Source organism: Stegostoma tigrinum, chromosome 27, assembly GCF_030684315.1.
Source record: "Stegostoma tigrinum isolate sSteTig4 chromosome 27, sSteTig4.hap1, whole genome shotgun sequence".
NCBI classification, from domain to species: domain Eukaryota; kingdom Metazoa; phylum Chordata; class Chondrichthyes; order Orectolobiformes; family Stegostomatidae; genus Stegostoma; species Stegostoma tigrinum.
In genome coordinates, this window is record NC_081380.1 from 30,639,697 (window position 1) to 30,656,344 (window position 16,648).

At 43.1% G+C, this 16,648-nt stretch overlaps 1 protein-coding gene across 1 annotated transcript in view; it reads right to left on the reverse strand.

Moving 5' to 3' along the window:
* The window catches only part of LOC132211014 (uncharacterized), a 29,354-nt gene extending 14,149 nt beyond the window's left edge, over positions 1-15,205 (reverse strand). The window contains exon 1 of the mRNA XM_059655237.1: positions 13,074-15,205. Within this exon, the coding sequence (XP_059511220.1) occupies positions 13,904-15,058 (1,155 nt within the window). The 5' untranslated portion in view covers positions 15,059-15,205 and the 3' untranslated portion in view covers positions 13,074-13,903. The remainder of the gene's footprint in view (positions 1-13,073) is intronic.
* Between the last annotated feature and the right edge of the window lie 1,443 nt (positions 15,206-16,648).

A 16,648-nucleotide genomic window follows, 5' to 3' on the forward strand; every position in this document is an offset into this window, starting at 1 on the left:
GATCCATTCCCATGTCTACTTTGCAAGGCCAGGCTAAAGGTTGGTCCCTATTCATTTAACACAATGATCATGGACATCTTCAGGACTAATCTCACCCTGTTACGTCCTTATACAATTTTCACTAATCAAATCACTGTAGCTTAGAATTACAGTTATTTGATGCTTTTAAAAAAGGACAAAAAAAACAATGTTACTGTAGACCAGTTAATTTAAAGTTTATTATTGAGAAATATTAATGAGTATTATAAAGGATGTAACAGCAGAGCATTTACAAATACTTGATATAAACAGAGTCAATATGGTTTCACAATAAGAAATTGTGCTTCAGAATGTTATTAGAATTGTTTGAGGAGGTAACAAGCAAGATAAATAAAGGGGAAACGGTGGATGTAACATCTTTGGATTTTCAGAAGGTGTTTGATAAGCTAGCACAGGTTTGGGGACCTAATAAGTTAAGACCACATGGTGTTGGTGGTAACGTATTAGCGTGGATAGCGGATTGGATAACTAATATAAGACAGAAGGGATAAGGGGAACATTTTCAGGATAGCAATCTGCAACTAGTGGAGTTCCACAGGGATCAGTGATTGAGCCACAATTATTTACAAATATAGAATAATGACTTGGATGAAGAAATTATAGAAGTATATCCAAGTGTGTGGATGCCATGAAAATAGGTGTGAAGACCAGTCATGAGGATGACACAAAGAAACTGCTTAGTGACAAAGACAGGTTGCACAAGTAGACAAATTCTTGGCAGATGAAATATAATATGGAAAAATGTGAGGTAATCCTTTCAGCAGATAGAATAGAGGAGCTGAAGATTATTTAAATGGAGAAAGACTGCAGAAAACTACAGTACAAAGGGATTTGGAAGTACTTGTGCATAAATCATTAAAGACTAGCATACAAATTCAGCAGGTAATGGGGAAGGCAAATGAAATGTCGGTCTTTATTTCAAAGAGAATGGAGGATACAAATGGGGAGGTTTTGCTAAATTGTGCAAGCACCAGTCGGACCACAACAAGAATGCTGAGAATAGTTTTGGTCCTTTTTTATCTAAGAAAAGATATACTGGATTTAGAAGCAGTTCAGAAGCTGAGGGGTGCCTTTATAGAAGTTTATAAAATTATGAGGGGCATGGATAGGGTATGTGGATAAGGTCTTTTCCCTGGGTTGGGAGAGTTGAGAATGAGAGGGCATGGGTTTAAGGTGAGAAGGGAAAGATTTAAAGGGACCTAAGGAGCAACATTTTCCATTCAGAGGGTGGTGTGTGTATAGAATGAGCTGCCAGAGGAAGTGGTGGAGGCTGGTACAATTACAACATTTAAAAGTCAACTGGATGGGTTTATAAAGTGTGAAGCTGGATGAACACAGCAGGCCAAGCAGCATCTCAGGAGCACAAAAGCTGACGTTTTGGGCCTAGACCCTTCATCAGAGATCTGATGAAGGGTCTAGGCCCAAAACGTCAGCTTTTGTGCTCATGAGATGCTGCTTGGCCTGCTGTGTTCATCCAGCCTCTCACTTTATCATCTTGGATTCTCCAGCATCTGTAGTTCCCATTATCTCTGGATGGGTTTATGTATAGGAAGGGTTTAAAGTGATCTGGGCCAAATGCTGGAAAATTGGAATAGATTTATTCAGGATACTTGGTGAACACTGATGAGTTGGATCAAAAGATCTGTTTCTGTGCTGTACATCTCTATGACTCTATGGCTTGACTACATAGATTCAGAAATATTGTTTTTCCTTTTGAGAGAGATTAGTACCAGAGGGAATAATCTCAGATAAGAGGTTACCCATTTAAGAATGAGATGAGGAATTTATTTCCACAAGATGATGAACTTGTAGAATTCCTTACTGCAGAGGGCATGCGAGGCCGAGTTACTGAATTATTGAGACAGAGATATTTAATCAGTCAAGGAATCAAGGTTTATGAGGAGGCAGAAAAGTACAGTTAAGAATTATCAGAGCAGCTATGATCTCATTGAATAACGAAGCAGACCCAGTGGTCTGAATGGCTTAATTCTGCTCCAATCTTATGGTCTTAACAATTGTTATGACCTTTTGCTTGAAAGCAGCTTAGTACTTATTTCTTTTTGGTGCAGGACACATTTCTGCTCATCCCTTGCATGGTCTGCCCTGTTTGGGTATTTAAATCTTCCATATACCATCTTTGCAGCATAGCCTGTAACATCAGCTTGATTGCATAAGACAACTTAGAGTAAGAAAAATGCATTTCTTGGATGTGCAATATATATGCAAGTTTAGTGTTTCACAGCTGAAAAGGGGATTGAATGACATAGTGAATATATGCAAATGCATTATTTTTGACACTGAGAAACTGGAGTTATACACTGGATCAATTTAAACACTGTGACCTATGGTAGCTGGGAATACTGTAAGTGCATAACTGTAATCTTCAGAAGTACTCTTGCTTCAGAAATATTTCATTTAAATTGGAAAATTTCATGTATCAATCTGCTGTTTAAAGAAGCTGAGGGCAAAACCAGATAAATATAGACCAGTTGGCCTAAACTCTGTTCTCAGGGATCTGCTAAAGTTTATAATTAAGGGTAGAGTGACCCAAGACCTCAAACTATTGGCTGATCAGAAAAAGTCAGCATGGATTTGTAGAGGATAGATCATGCCTGATTAATCTGATCTTGTTTTAAGTACAAGGGATTTTTAAAAAATACATTTGTGAATTATGTGCATGATTGGCAAGTCAACATTTGTTGCCTATCCCTAACTGCCCTTGAGTAGTTGGTGCTAAGCTGCTTTCTTCAAGTGCAGCAGTCTGATTGCTGTGGTCCTCACTGTCCTCTTAGGAAGAGAGTTGAAGGATTCTGATCCTGGCACAGCCTATCCATGTAGTTCCAAGGTGTGGAGGTAAAGTTGGGGTAGTACTTAGTTTGTAACAACACTCCCATGCATGTTCTATCCTCGACCTTCTAGTCTAAGTTGCAGGTGTTGGAGGTGCAGTCAAAGATGACTTGCCACATTGCTGCATTGCACTTTGTGGATGGCACACTCTGCTGCCAAATGCATGGTGGTTGAGAGTGAATGTGTTGGATTGGGTCCCAGTTGAGATGGCTGGTTTGGATGCTTTGGATCTTTTTGATAATGTTGAAGCTGCACCTATCCAAGAAAATGGAGAATATTCCATCACACTTCTGACTAGTGCTTTGCAGATGGGGGGCAGGCTTGGGGAGTCAGGATGTGCATTGCTCCCCTCAGACTTCCTAGCCTCTTACAGTCAGTGTTTGTAGGGCTGGTCCAATCCAGGTTCTGGTCAATGTTAACTCAGGATATTATTTACATGGACTTCTAGAAGGGAATTGGTAAAGTCCCTCTTAAATGGTTGCTTCCCTTAAATTGAACCAAATGGAATTGAAAGCAAATTATTTACTTAGTTAGAAATTGGCTGAGTGAGAAGCAACAGAGAACAGAAATAATGGTTGTTCACTCCAGTTGACAAGATGCAACTAATGGTGGCCCACAGGATCAGTGTTGGGGATTAACCTTATTAATGACTTGGATGATAAAATGTAGAATGACTGTAAGGCTTACATCTGACAATAGTGCAAGGATAGATTGAAGTAGAATAGATAGAAGTATCAAATTATATGGAGATAACAGACTAAATGGTCGATATTTGTGGCAAATTGATTTTAATGGAGGCAAGTGAGAGCTAATCAACTTTGTGCCTCAAAAGAATGAAACAGACTGCTATGTAAGTAGTGAAAAAGCTAGAAACAGTGGATTTCCAAAAACTCCTGAGTTATTCATTTAAAGATCATTAAAATCTCATGAACCTGTCATGACCAGTTCCAGAAAATAATTAGAAAGGTTAATACAATGCTAGTCTTTATTCCAGGTTGTTGAGATATTTGCCAAAGATGTCAAACTTGGTGGTGTGGTAAAGAATAATAACAATACCAACTAACTGCAGTAGGACATAGGTCAGTAGAATAGTAGAACTATAAATATAGTGAAACTAATAATTCTGGACAGTAGAACTGCTAATGAAATCAGAGCAAAAATACACTGCTAGGCAAACCTTTTGCCGTGTTAATTAACAATATTATCCGCTGTCTCCAGTATTTGAAATATGATGATACTGTGCATCAGTTTTCTTGCAGGTTTAAGCTTATTTCCTGGAAACATAGTCATTAGTTCAGGGACTTGAGGCTCACATACTTCAAAATCTATCTGACCAGATACTTTTGTTTTGTAGAATCCTATTTCCTATAAAGAATCATAATACTTTCAGAGATAACAAGGTGTGGAGCTGGATGAACACAGCAGGCCAAGCAGCATCAGAGGAGCAGGAAAGCCAACGTTTTGGGCCTAGACTCTTCAGAAATGCTTACATATTGTATTTACTTCTTGCGCAATCTCTTCTATTTGCTCTCTTGGCCCAATGCATCTGATTTCTTCCAGAAGGTGGCGTTACACCCATTCTCATTAGTAATAGCAAACCATACTTGAAATAAGGTGTGTTCTTCAATAATAAGTAAATTTTGTTCTTTGCCATCAAAGCTCTTGGATTCTCTTGCAGGACGAGTGAACAAGAAAAAGCATGCAATAACGAGGAATACTTAACCCATGACAATGGAGTGTGATGACAGTCAATGTGCACTTGCAAACATATTTCTGAGAGGCAGTTTGCTTATGCTCCCACAGACATTTGCTGACACTATCCCAAATGCAAACTGACAACCGCAAGGTCTATTTGGTTGACATGGAGTGTGAAAGAGAATGTGAGAAATGAAGTCTCTCTCATGCTGCTTGCACTGTGTGTTCTCAGATTAAATTAAGTTTGGAATAAAGAACTTGATGTGTTTCCAACTGTGCATATTCAGCTCCATGACAGCACCAACCGTATATAAAGTTTAAGATGAATTAAACCTCCAAGTGGAAAATTTAATGAAAATAATTGTAAAATTCTCCATCTTTTCTTGGCCCTTCATTTATAAATAGCGTATATAAATTAAAACCGTTAAAATGCTGGGGGTAAACATCATGTCTGTCAAACAATACATGCAGTTTCTCCACTAAGTTGCAAAATTCCTTTCTAAAATTTGCTAATATCCCAGCTGAAAAAGTTCCAGGAAAATAGCACATTAGTGTTTCAGTTATTGTTTCTACACGTGTAAGTTAATGAAACAGTGTTATGGTAATTTATTTAATATTTCCCTAGAGTGTTTTTATGAGTAAGAAATACTAACATTTGCCCAAAGAGGGCTGAGAAACGTCAGGATGAGTACTAGTAAGTACGAGTGTACAAGTATAATGCAAGTGGGAAGTGTCAGCTAATGTCATTGAAAAGAGACTTGCATTATTATGGTGCCAGAGATTACAAGGTGTAGAGCTGGATGAACACAGCAGGCCAAGCAGCGTCAGAGGAGCAGGAAAGCTGACGTTTCGGGCCTAGACCCTTCTTCAGAAATGGGGGAGGGACAGAGGGTTCTGAAATAAATAGGGAGAGAGGGGGAGGCAGATAGAAGATGGATAAGGAGAAGATAGGTGGAGCGGAGATGGACAGGTTAGAGAGGCGGGGGTGGAGCCAGTAAAATGAGTGTAGGTGGGGAGTTAGGGAGGACAGACAGGTCAAGGGGGTGAGATGAGGCTGGTAGTTTTGAGATGGGGGTGGGGCTTGAGGTAGGAGGAGATAGGTGGGAGGAAGGACAGGTCAGGGAGGTGGGGACGAGCTGGGTTGGTTTTGGGATGTGGGAGGGGGCGAGCAGATTTTGAAGCTTGTGAAGTCCACATTGATTCTATTGGGCTGCAGGGTTCCCAAGCGGAATATGAGGTACTGTTCCTGCAACCTTCAAGTGGTATTGTGGCACTGCAGGAGGTCCAGGATGGACATGTCATCTATGAAATGGGAGGGGGAGCTGAAATGGTTCGTGACTGGGAGGTGCAGTTGTTTAGTGTGAACCGAGCGTAGGTGTTCTGTAAAGCGGTCCCCAAGTCTCTGCTTGGTTTCCCCAACGTAGAGGAGGCCATTGTTTAGTGTGAACTGAGCATAGGTGTTCCACAAGTTATGGTGCCTTTCAAGATTGCTGGACTCCCAAGTATGTTTATCTAGCATTTTTCATGACCTCAGGATGTCCCAAAGCATATTACTGCCTATGACATAAAATGTGCTCAATTTGTAATGTTGGAATTATGGCAACCAAAATCGACAGAAAAGTAGTCCCGCAACAACAGAGATAATGATTAGGGAATCTTTTTCCTGATGTTGATTGAGGGATAGGTATTAGCCAGGATACCAGTGATGACTATCCTATCCTGCTCTTTTTTCAAAATAGCAGGTTCTTTCACGTAACCTCTCATTCAGAATTCAGCACCTCCAAACTTGCAGCACTTCCTCAGGACTGCACCAGATTGTCAGCCTGGAATATTGTACTCTAATCTGGAGTAGGATTTGAACCCACAACTGAGTAAATCAAGAGGTGTAAGTGTTGCAAACTGACCCACAGCTGATACAAAAGAACTCAATTTATATTTTGTTGTATCAACAACAGTAACAACAAATTTCTGTAATTTTTTAATTCACTTGTGAGATGTGGGCATCGCTGGCTGGCTGGCATTTATTGCCCATCTCTAGTGGCTGTTATGAAGATGAAGATCAGCTGGCTTCTTGAACTACTGCTGTCCATGTGCTGTAGGTAGACCCGCAATGCCCTTAGGAAGAGAATTCCAGGATTTTACAGTGAAGGAACGACATATTTCCAAGTTAGGATGGTGACTGGCTTGGAGGGGATTTTGCAGGTGGAGGTGTTCCTATGGATCTGTTGCCATTTTCCATTTTAAATGGAAGTGGTCATAGATTTGGAAGATGTCGTGCATCTTGTAGATCGTGCACACTACGTCAACTACTGAGCACTGGTGGAGGGAAAGTGAATGCATGTGGCTGTGGTGCCAATCAAGCAGGCTGCTTTTTCCTGGAAGGTGTCAAACTTCTTGAGTGTTGTTGGAGCTGCACTGATCCTGATTGTGCCTTGTAGATGGTAAATAGGCTTTGGGGACTTGGGAGATGAGTTACTTGCTGCGATATTCCTGGCCACTGACCTCTTCTTGTAGCCACTATTTATATGATGAGTCATTTCTGGTCAACAGTAACTTCAGGGATATGGATAGTGCAGGATTCAATGATCTTGCGGTGGTTAGATTGGCCTGGCATTTTTGTGGCATGAGTTTTATTTGCCACTTGTCAGTCCAAGCCTGTATATAGTCCAGATCTTGTTGCATCTGAATATGGACTGCTTTAGTATCTAAGGAGTTGCAAATGGCACTGAATGTTGTGTTATAGTCAGCAAACCTCCCCGCTTCTGACCTTATGATAGAGGGAAGTCGTTGAAGCAGGTGAAGATGGTTGGGCCTAGGACGCTAACCTGGAGCACTTTTAATGTAATGAAATGTCCCACTGCACTTCACAAGAGCATTATAAAAGGAGGAATGACACTGTGCCACTGAAATAACTGCACAGATGCTGGTATCGCGTCACCAAGTCACCCTTTATTTGCATGTGCAAAGTATACTGGCTGTCGTGTTTGGAGCTGCAAACAGTTCCTGGATTTGACTAAATTAAACCAGCACCAATATAGTAAAGGATTGTTAGTTAGGGATGATAAATTGCCAATGCTATTGACCCCAATCTGTGCAGAATATGGAGTTTTTTTTTACAAAAATACAGTTTCACAGCAGAGTTAAGAGTGAAATTTCTTGAATTTGCAGCACATAGTCGTCTAGCAGTCAGTGCTGGAATTATATTGAGTCAGTTGACAGGAAAAGTGAATGGATAAAGGTGACATTAAAGTTTAAAATGGTAAGTGTTCAGAGAAAAGCTTGACTTAAGTTACAATACGAGACAGTAAGATTTGTGAACAGTAAATAGATGCCATACAATATTTTTTAAGTAGTATATATTGCTATCAAAGCGGCCATTGTTGCAGTATACATGAAGGGGAACTCCTGAAAAATATAGATAGGTTATGCTTTCAGAACTCCTTGACCAAGTGCTTGGAAATGTCTGCTGATATGTTGTTTGGAAATCCAAATTGCAACATCAAAGTTAAAGGATGCTATTATCTCACTCTCATCCTATTAAATGCAAATGCAGTAACAATTCACATTGACTAGTGCAGACAAAGCACAAATCTCTTAAAGGAACCACACATTTTAGCGTAGATAATAACGTGTGAAGCTGGATGAACACAGCAGGCCAAGCAGCATCTCAGGAGCACAAAAGCTGATGTTTCGGGCCTAGACCCTTCACAATTACTCTACCCAACTTTGTAACGCCTCTCTCCTTACGGGGGGAAAAAAGGAACCATCATTATGAAAAGAAGATAACAAATTGTGGAGCTGGATAAACACAGCAGGCCAAGCAGCATCTTAGGATCATAAAAGCTGATGTTTTGGGCCTAGACCCTTCATCAGAAAAGGGGGATGCGGAAAGGATTCTGAAATAAATAGGGAGGGGGGGAGGCGGACTGAAGATGGGTAGAGAAGAAGGTAGGTAGAGAGGAGAGTATGGGTGGGGAGGTACGGAGATGGCTTCATTTTTTTTCTAAACCTTAACAATATTACCACAAAATATATAATTCAATACTTTAAAGTTATATCTTTCATACTAAAGCAAATATATATATAACATTGGACTGTACTGGTTCTATCTTATCTACACATTTTCTTTAAACCCATGATAACGCATCTGCAGCAACATTTTTCCATCCCGCAACATGTACAATCTGTAAGTTAAAAGCTTGTAATGTAAGACTCCAACAAAATAGTCTTGTGTTAATGCCCTCAAATTTTTCCAAAAAGGTGAGAGGGTTGTGGCCTCTATACAAACCAACTCTGAAATATTGTTCATGACATAGACCTTAAACTGTTGCAAGAGCCGTATCAAACTCAATAATTCTTTTGCAACAGCAGAGTATTTTCTCTGATGAATATGAGTTTCTTCGAAGAATGTCCAGTTGGCCTTTCAATTCCACCATCATTCTCCTGCGTCAACACAGCTCCAACCCCTATATTACTGGAATTGATAGCGTCTTTAAAAGGTTGAGAAATTTAGTGTGGGTAAAACCGGTGCAGTCGTTAATGTGGCTTTTAAATTCTAAATGCTTCCTGGCATTGTTCTGTCCACCAAAATATTGTGGGGTTTTTTTTAGCAAATCGTCAGTGGTGCCACTACACTACTAAAGTTCAGCACAAACTTTAGGAAGAATCCACTCAGTCCCAAAAATCAAAATACCTCTTTTATTTTGAGGATGGTCTTAGAAATTCCCCAATGGCCTTCATCCTTATGTTCCCCATCCTTCCATGTCCAATGTTATATCCCAAAAGTGTCACTTCTTTTGCACCAAATTTTGGCGCTGTTTTAACATTTGCATATATTCCTACCACGGCTTTAGCTGTGATGGGTTTGTTCAACATCACACTCGTCCTTACTAAACCTATATTTCACCTTCATCTCCATCCTTTAAAAATGACCTTCCTGTTCAATTTGCAACTTCTGAAGTTCAAGCTCTCTCTCTTTCTCCCTCTCTTTCTTTTTGCTCAGCTAAGAATCTCCTCTCCCTTTCTTTGTCTTCTAACATGGCTTTTTTTCCCCCTTTATTCTGTTTGTAACTGTAATTCAAACTCCCTTGCCTTCCTTTCATTCTCTAACTCTACTTGTCTCATTTGCAATCTAAGTTTTTCTAATTCTGCTGCACTTGCCTAATTGCTTGACTAACTCCATTATGATTTCAACTTTCCTTTTATTCTGAGTTAAACCCAATTCTAATCTGCTTGCTAATTGTGATAATATATCCTTACCCTGCCTTTCTAAACTTTCTTGGGAAATTTGGGAAGCATCTTCAAACCCCAAAAACTTTTTAGCAATGTTAAGAGCCATTTCCCCCACTTTTAATTTAACCTACCATGAGTAACCAAAATTAAACAGATTTTTTTCTCTCTTAAATCTATGTAAATCTGTCCAAATCCATTCAGATCCCGTATACAAATCCATCCAGATCGCATACTTTAACTGGTGAGATCCTGGACTTGAGCATCTAATATTTTGTTATGATGGGAAAAGCCAAACCCCTCTGACAATTATACTAAAACACAAGCCCCAGTTTGCTATGACAGGATCAGAGGTTCCCTTTCTAATAATTACCCCTGAAACACCTAGAAACATCTTTCCCCTGTTAAAAGAGTGGCTAAAAGAAAGAAAATCCCTGATCTCCACTTTACAAGTAACATGAAACAATTTATTTGTTTAGCACAGTAATTTTGTTAATTTGAACATTATTAACAACCTGACAATTCCCCCTTAGACTACTAACTGCTCCCTAACTGGTCTAAATTCTACTGGAATGCTGTTTAAATAAAGACAAGTCCCACTATTATAAACCCAATTAATAAGAAGCAATAAATTATAACTTTAAACTCTCCAAATTCACACAGACTGTCTTCTGGAATATTCTGTCGTCTCCAGTCTCTTCACAAATGCCTTTCTTCTGCTAATTCTGCTGTAATTTCTCCTGTAAGGACTTTGAGCTCAAATACTGTGGTGGCTTTGATTAATTAGATGGGCTTTCTCTGAGAGCTGAATGGTGTTAACTCTGGCAGGTAGCAGTGGTCTCTCTTTTAGATGGCAGTTGGCTCTCTCCAATTTTCCAAATGCTCTTGTCTTATGTACCCATAATGATATAAGCAAATTATAATATGATTAATTTCAGGTTGTCAAGACCATCAGACTTACATTCAATTGGCTTTGAGTTTGGTTTTAAATTAATTGGTCAAATTCAAACTCATTGTCACAACATCAGAACAAGACTGCTGTTTTGGAGATAGCAGTAACTGCTGATGTTGGAGAATCTGAGATAACACGGTGTGAAGCTGGATGAACACAGCAGGCCAAGCAGCATCAGAGGAGCAGGAAAGCTTGACGTTTTGGGTCGGGACCTGAAATGAAGAAGGGTCCTGACCCGAAACATCAAGCTTTCCTGCTTCTCTGATGCTGCTTGACCCGTTGTGTTCAAGACTGTTGTTCTGCCTGCCACCAGTAAGGCGTTTTTTGATACACTAGTTTCACTTTTTGAGGCTCTCTGTACTGGTAACTTCAGCTGCTCCTCACAGACCTACATTTTTTAAAAATTTCTAAGTACAAACAAAAGCAAAAATCTCTTAAAGGAACCACACATTTTGGTTACCTGTCTTCCACCTCACAATTACTCCACCCAACTTCGTAACAATACAAAAAACAGAATTGTCATTTTGAATGTTTTTACTCATTTTCCCCTGAGGAAATGGCATCTGACCAGTTGGAAACTAACACACTAGAACTGTGCACCAAAGTGTGACATGAGATGTAAATCAATGGATGGTCCAAAAAAACATGATGCAGGGTTTTATTTGACTGGCCTCAAGTCAACACAAGCAGAAGGAGAAATGAAGAACTGTTTACACTGGGGAAATGGAATGAGATATTCCTTTGCTCTAATTAAGGGTCTAAGCCCGAAACGTCAGCTTTTGTGCTCCTGAGATGCTGCTTGGCCTGCTGTGTTCATCCAGCTTCACACTTTGTTATCTTGGATTCTCCAGCATCTGCAGTTCCCATTATCTCAGAGAAATTCCTTTGTTTGTTTGCTTCGCCTTCCCATCAGCATTCTCTAAAGGCAAACCTTCTTTCTGGTGAGAATCCATTTCAGCACTATACCTGTCCTTTCTCACTGCCACCTATTGGTGCAGCTTCCAGGGACCAAAACTCAATTCCACCATGTCTGCCATCATTGCTGCCATCTACTGGTGGAGGTCCTGGAGAACGTTCAACTCCATCACTGGTGTCACCTCTGATTCTCCAGCATCTGCAGTTCCCATTATCTCTGATACATGATTAGCAAGTTCAATTGTCCAAAAATGCCTGAAATGCTAGACCCAACATTAATGGCAGTGCTCGCTTCACTTGTTCCAGTGATCTGGGCAAATAGTAAGGGTTGGAGTGATTTCCAGCAATTGCTCAAAGACAGCTTCTCAGCCTCTTCCTGTACAGGTACCTTCTAATGGAACCAGGCTCTGTGATGGATAACCTACACTGGGGTCAGTCAGGGCCCAGGAGTCTATATGATGAGAGACCCATGTTACTGCAGTTTCTGCCTCCCAGCAGGTCCTCTCTATGTGACTTTCCACGGTGGGAGTAGCACACTCCCTCCCCGCAAACCCCCACTCCACAATCGTTGCAACCCCTGGATTCTCAGCACACAGATCACTCCTGGAGGGTGCAGCACTCTCCAACTCCACTTCACTTCAGCCACCACACACCAATACCTCAGGTTACCACAGCACTGCCTTCACATCATCCAGCAGGCAGCTGGCCTCAAGCTGCTCCTCTTGCACTGTGAACCATTTCTGAGGTTGCCCCCCCCCCAACTCAAGCTGTTGGTTCAACAGCATTGATGCGGCCACCTCTATCAAGCCAGAACGACTCTGGAGTTTAGGGGTCTGACACATTCCCGTACCTTAATCCGGCCCCTGGCATTCTGATTTTTGAGGGATACTGAGTGGGCAGTCAATCCTGTTGACCTTGTGATTAATCAATGTTTTTCTCTCTCAACCCTCTTGGGCACCATCTCAAAAGCCTTGCTTAGCCTCATCAGATGGTTAGCTGTCCACCCCTTCAAATGAACAAACATTTAATCAGCTTGATAATGGCTGGAATTCCATTGTTGCCGTAAGGCACCTTGGGCGAAACAAAAATTCTTGAGCACAGTTTCATAAATAAGCTACCTCCTGTTTCCAGAACTGGAGTATTTATGCCAGAATTATGCCAAAATTATTTTAAACCATTCTTTCCTTAACCTAGAGATAATGGGAACTGCAGATGCTGGAGATTCCAAGATAATAAAATGTGAGGCTGGATGAACACAGCAGGCCAAGCAGCATCTCAGGAGCACAAAAGCTGACGTTTCGGGCCTAGACCCTTCATCATCCTCTGATGAAGGGTCTAGGCCCGAAACGTCAGCTTTTGTGCTCCTGAGATGCTGCTTGGCCTTTCCTTAACCTACCTGGCTGCTTGCAACTCATCAATGTCATGCTGTCGAGGTAACTCTCGCCGGAGATCTGAAGTATTAGTGTAATATACATTAGCGTCAACAGATGGCGCTGTCCAATGATTCTGGCTCACTCTGCTCCTATCTACAACATTATCATCTGACGGAGTAAACATTTCTTAAAAGACCAATACCAATTTTTTATGTGAGCTAACAATTTAGTTGTTGCCATTGACTTTTCTCCATGTTGAGTCTCCTCGTTGTGCAGTTGATTTTCTACTTTCTCACGTTGCTAACGCTGTTTGCTGCTGTTGCTTGTAGATAGCCCTGCCAGATGATATGCAGTTGACTCTCCCATACTTATCTGTCCTGCACCAACCGTACACATCTCCTGTAGCGCAGCTGTAACCATTCTATAATATCCCTCATTCAAACACACCTAGGTTGACTACTCTTTCAGCTGCCTTTTGCCATTTGGAGTGGATCTCTGTCACTTTACAACTGTGATCAAATGGCTGAACTACTGACATTTTCAGCGCTGGGTGTCACTTTTTAGAGTTTGTTTTTGCTTGTATATTTCAGCTACTCCTTTGTAAATGGAATTTTCAGCGTACATCTTAGCATTCACATTTTAAAAGCCTCTGTTTTCTTTCATAGATCTAGTCAGTCAGGATTCTGGAAAATGAATAACGTGTAGCATCTTGTGAACTTTTTCCCCATTAAAAGTTTGGGTTTTCTTGTGCTGACATATCTTTCATTGTCACAAAATTACTTCTGGCTAACTCCATCTTTCTTCTAACTTCTGTATCATATCTGACACAGCTAAAGTTAATTCCATGAAGTCTTCAATTCTCCAGTAACTTTTGGAATGTACAAAGTTGTAAAAAGTGCACAAAATCTTTCAGCTTCATTGCCTTGAAGACCTTGTTTAAATAACACTGGTTTTTCTCATTGCATCCGGGAGTGGCTGCTAGGAACCCTTTTTGCCTGGGGTTGATCTCGACTGTTTCACTTAGGCGTTTTGCCATTATTTTCGTGAATAGTCGGAGCAGCATTGGACCGATGGTTATTGGTCGCCAGTTGTCAATGTTTTTCAGGCGTTCCTTATCCTCACACTTAGGAATCAGGACCGTTCGACTCTTTTTTAGTGAATCGGGGATTGTACTTGACTTTAGCCATAGGGAGAAGAGGCGGGGTAGACGAGTTTCCTCCTCCTCGTGTAGTGCTCTGATATCCTCCAGTTTCAGGCCGTCAGGCCCTGCGGCACTGTTCTGGTCTATCCCCTTGATGGCTGCCTCGACCTCCTCTACCTCTATGGGTTTCATCAAGGACCCGTCATCGACCTTTCCTGAGTATGGAGCATACTTGTTGATGTTGGATTTCTCGTTTGCTTTAGACAGCTTCTCACGGAAACATGTCTCCAATTCCTCTTTTGCTAGAGGACAAGCGGATGAGGTCGGCGCCCCCATGATCTCGCGAGCCAGCTGGCGCCGATTGGTTTTGTATAGCAACTGTGTTGTTCTGAACAGCGCTTTGCTTGCTGCCCATCGTTTTTTAGCTCCGGTATTGCTACCGGGTTTTTTGTCTTTCTTGGCCCGGTCTTTTCGGGGCTTTTTGTTTTTATCCTGTCTTTTCCTACTGTTTAAAAGTAGGTCGGTAATGCTTTCCACTAGTCCGATTCCGAGGGCAAGTGTGTCCAGGTCCTTCCTTGCACCCAAGAGCTCTTCAGCTTGTGTTAGCTGGTCGTCTACGTCTCGATGTTTAGGGATCGAGGCCGGTGTTTTCCGGCTAGCTCTTGGGCGTTGGGCTTCATCATTGGAATTCTCCCGGACGCCCTCTGCGTCAGAATCGTTCGAGTCTGCCGCCGACTCGCAGATCGTTTGGGCCTCCGTCGGGGTGTTTGCCAGGAGTCTGCGTTTGTCCGAGATTTGCTTGGGTGTTTTCGTTTTCAGGATGCCTGCAATCGATTTGTTTATATATTTGCATCCTGCAAATCTCATCTCTAGTTCCCTCAGGAGTGCAACCTCCTCCTGTGACCATACACGGTCACTTCTCCCAGGTTTGCCTTTGACTCTAGGTGCCGGTTTGAGGCGTTTCTCGTTACGCAGAACCGGGTGTCTGTGCCTCTCGTGCTGACCAAGGCCTGACTGTGTTGAAAACCGTTGGTCGCACGCGCTGCATGCAAAGTTTCCAGTTGGGGGTTGTATCTTTCCTTTGCATTTAGGAGGTCGACGCCGACGGAACCCCGCCCACGGTCGACGCCGACGGAACCCCGCCCACGGTCGACGCCGACGGAACCCCGCCCACGGTCGACGCCGACGGAACCCCGCCCACGGCCGACGACATCATCGCTCCGCCCACAACCTCCACAGCCTGCAACCGCAGAGGAGACAGCCACCCTGAGCCCTGCCGAATCTTCACCATCCCCCCAGACCTCCCACTGACTGAGGACGAACGGTCAGTCCTGAGCAAGGGGCTCACCTTTGTCTCCCTACAACCACACATCAACGAATACCAGTCACGGTCGGACATAGAGCAGTTTTTCCGCCGTCTTCGCCTGCATGCCTACTTCTTCAACCGGGAACCCAACCCTCCTTCCACTGACCCCTTCACCCGCTTCCAACACAAGTCCTCCTCCTGGACACCACCCCCAGGCCTCCTACCCTCCCTCGACCTCTTCATCTCCAACTGCCGTCGAGACATCAACCGCCTCAACCTCTCCACCCCTCTCACCCACTCCAACCTCTCCCCCGCAGAACGGGCAGCCCTCCGCTCCCTCCGCTCCAACCCCAACCTCACCATCAAACCCGCAGACAAGGGTGGCGCAGTGGTAGTATGGCGTACTGACCTCTACATCGCCGAGGCCAGACGCCAACTCTCCGACACCACCTCCTACCGCCTCCTCGATCATGACCCCACACCCGAGCACCAAACCATCATCTCCAACACCATTCATGACCTCATCACCTCAGGGGACCTCCCACCCACAGCCTCCAACCTCATTGTTCCCCAACCCCGCACGGCCCGTTTCTATCTCCTTCCCAAAATCCACAAACCTGCCTGCCCTGGTCGACCCATCGTCTCAGCCTGCTCCTGCCCCACCGAACTCATCTCCACCTATCTGGACTCCATTTTCTCCCCTTTGGTCCAGGAACTCCCCACCTATGTCCGTGACACCACCCACGCCCTCCACCTCCTCCAGGACTTCCAATTCCCTGGCCCCCAACACCTCATATTCACCATGGACGTCCAGTCCCTGTACACCTGCATTCCGCATGGAGATGGCCTCAAGGCCCTCCGCTTCTTCCTGTCCCGCAGGCCCGACCAGGCCCCCTCCACCGACACTCTCATCCGCCTAGCGGAACTCGTCCTCACACTCAACAACTTCTCTTTTGACTCCTCCCACTTCCTACAGACTAAGGGGGTGGCCATGGGCACCCGCATGGGCCCCAGCTATGCCTGCCTCTTTGTAGGTTACGTGGAACAGTCCATCTTCCGCACCTACACAGGTCCCAAACCCCACCTCTTCCTCCGGTACATTGATGACTGTATCGGCGCCGCCTCTTGCTCCCCAGAGGAGCTCGAACAGT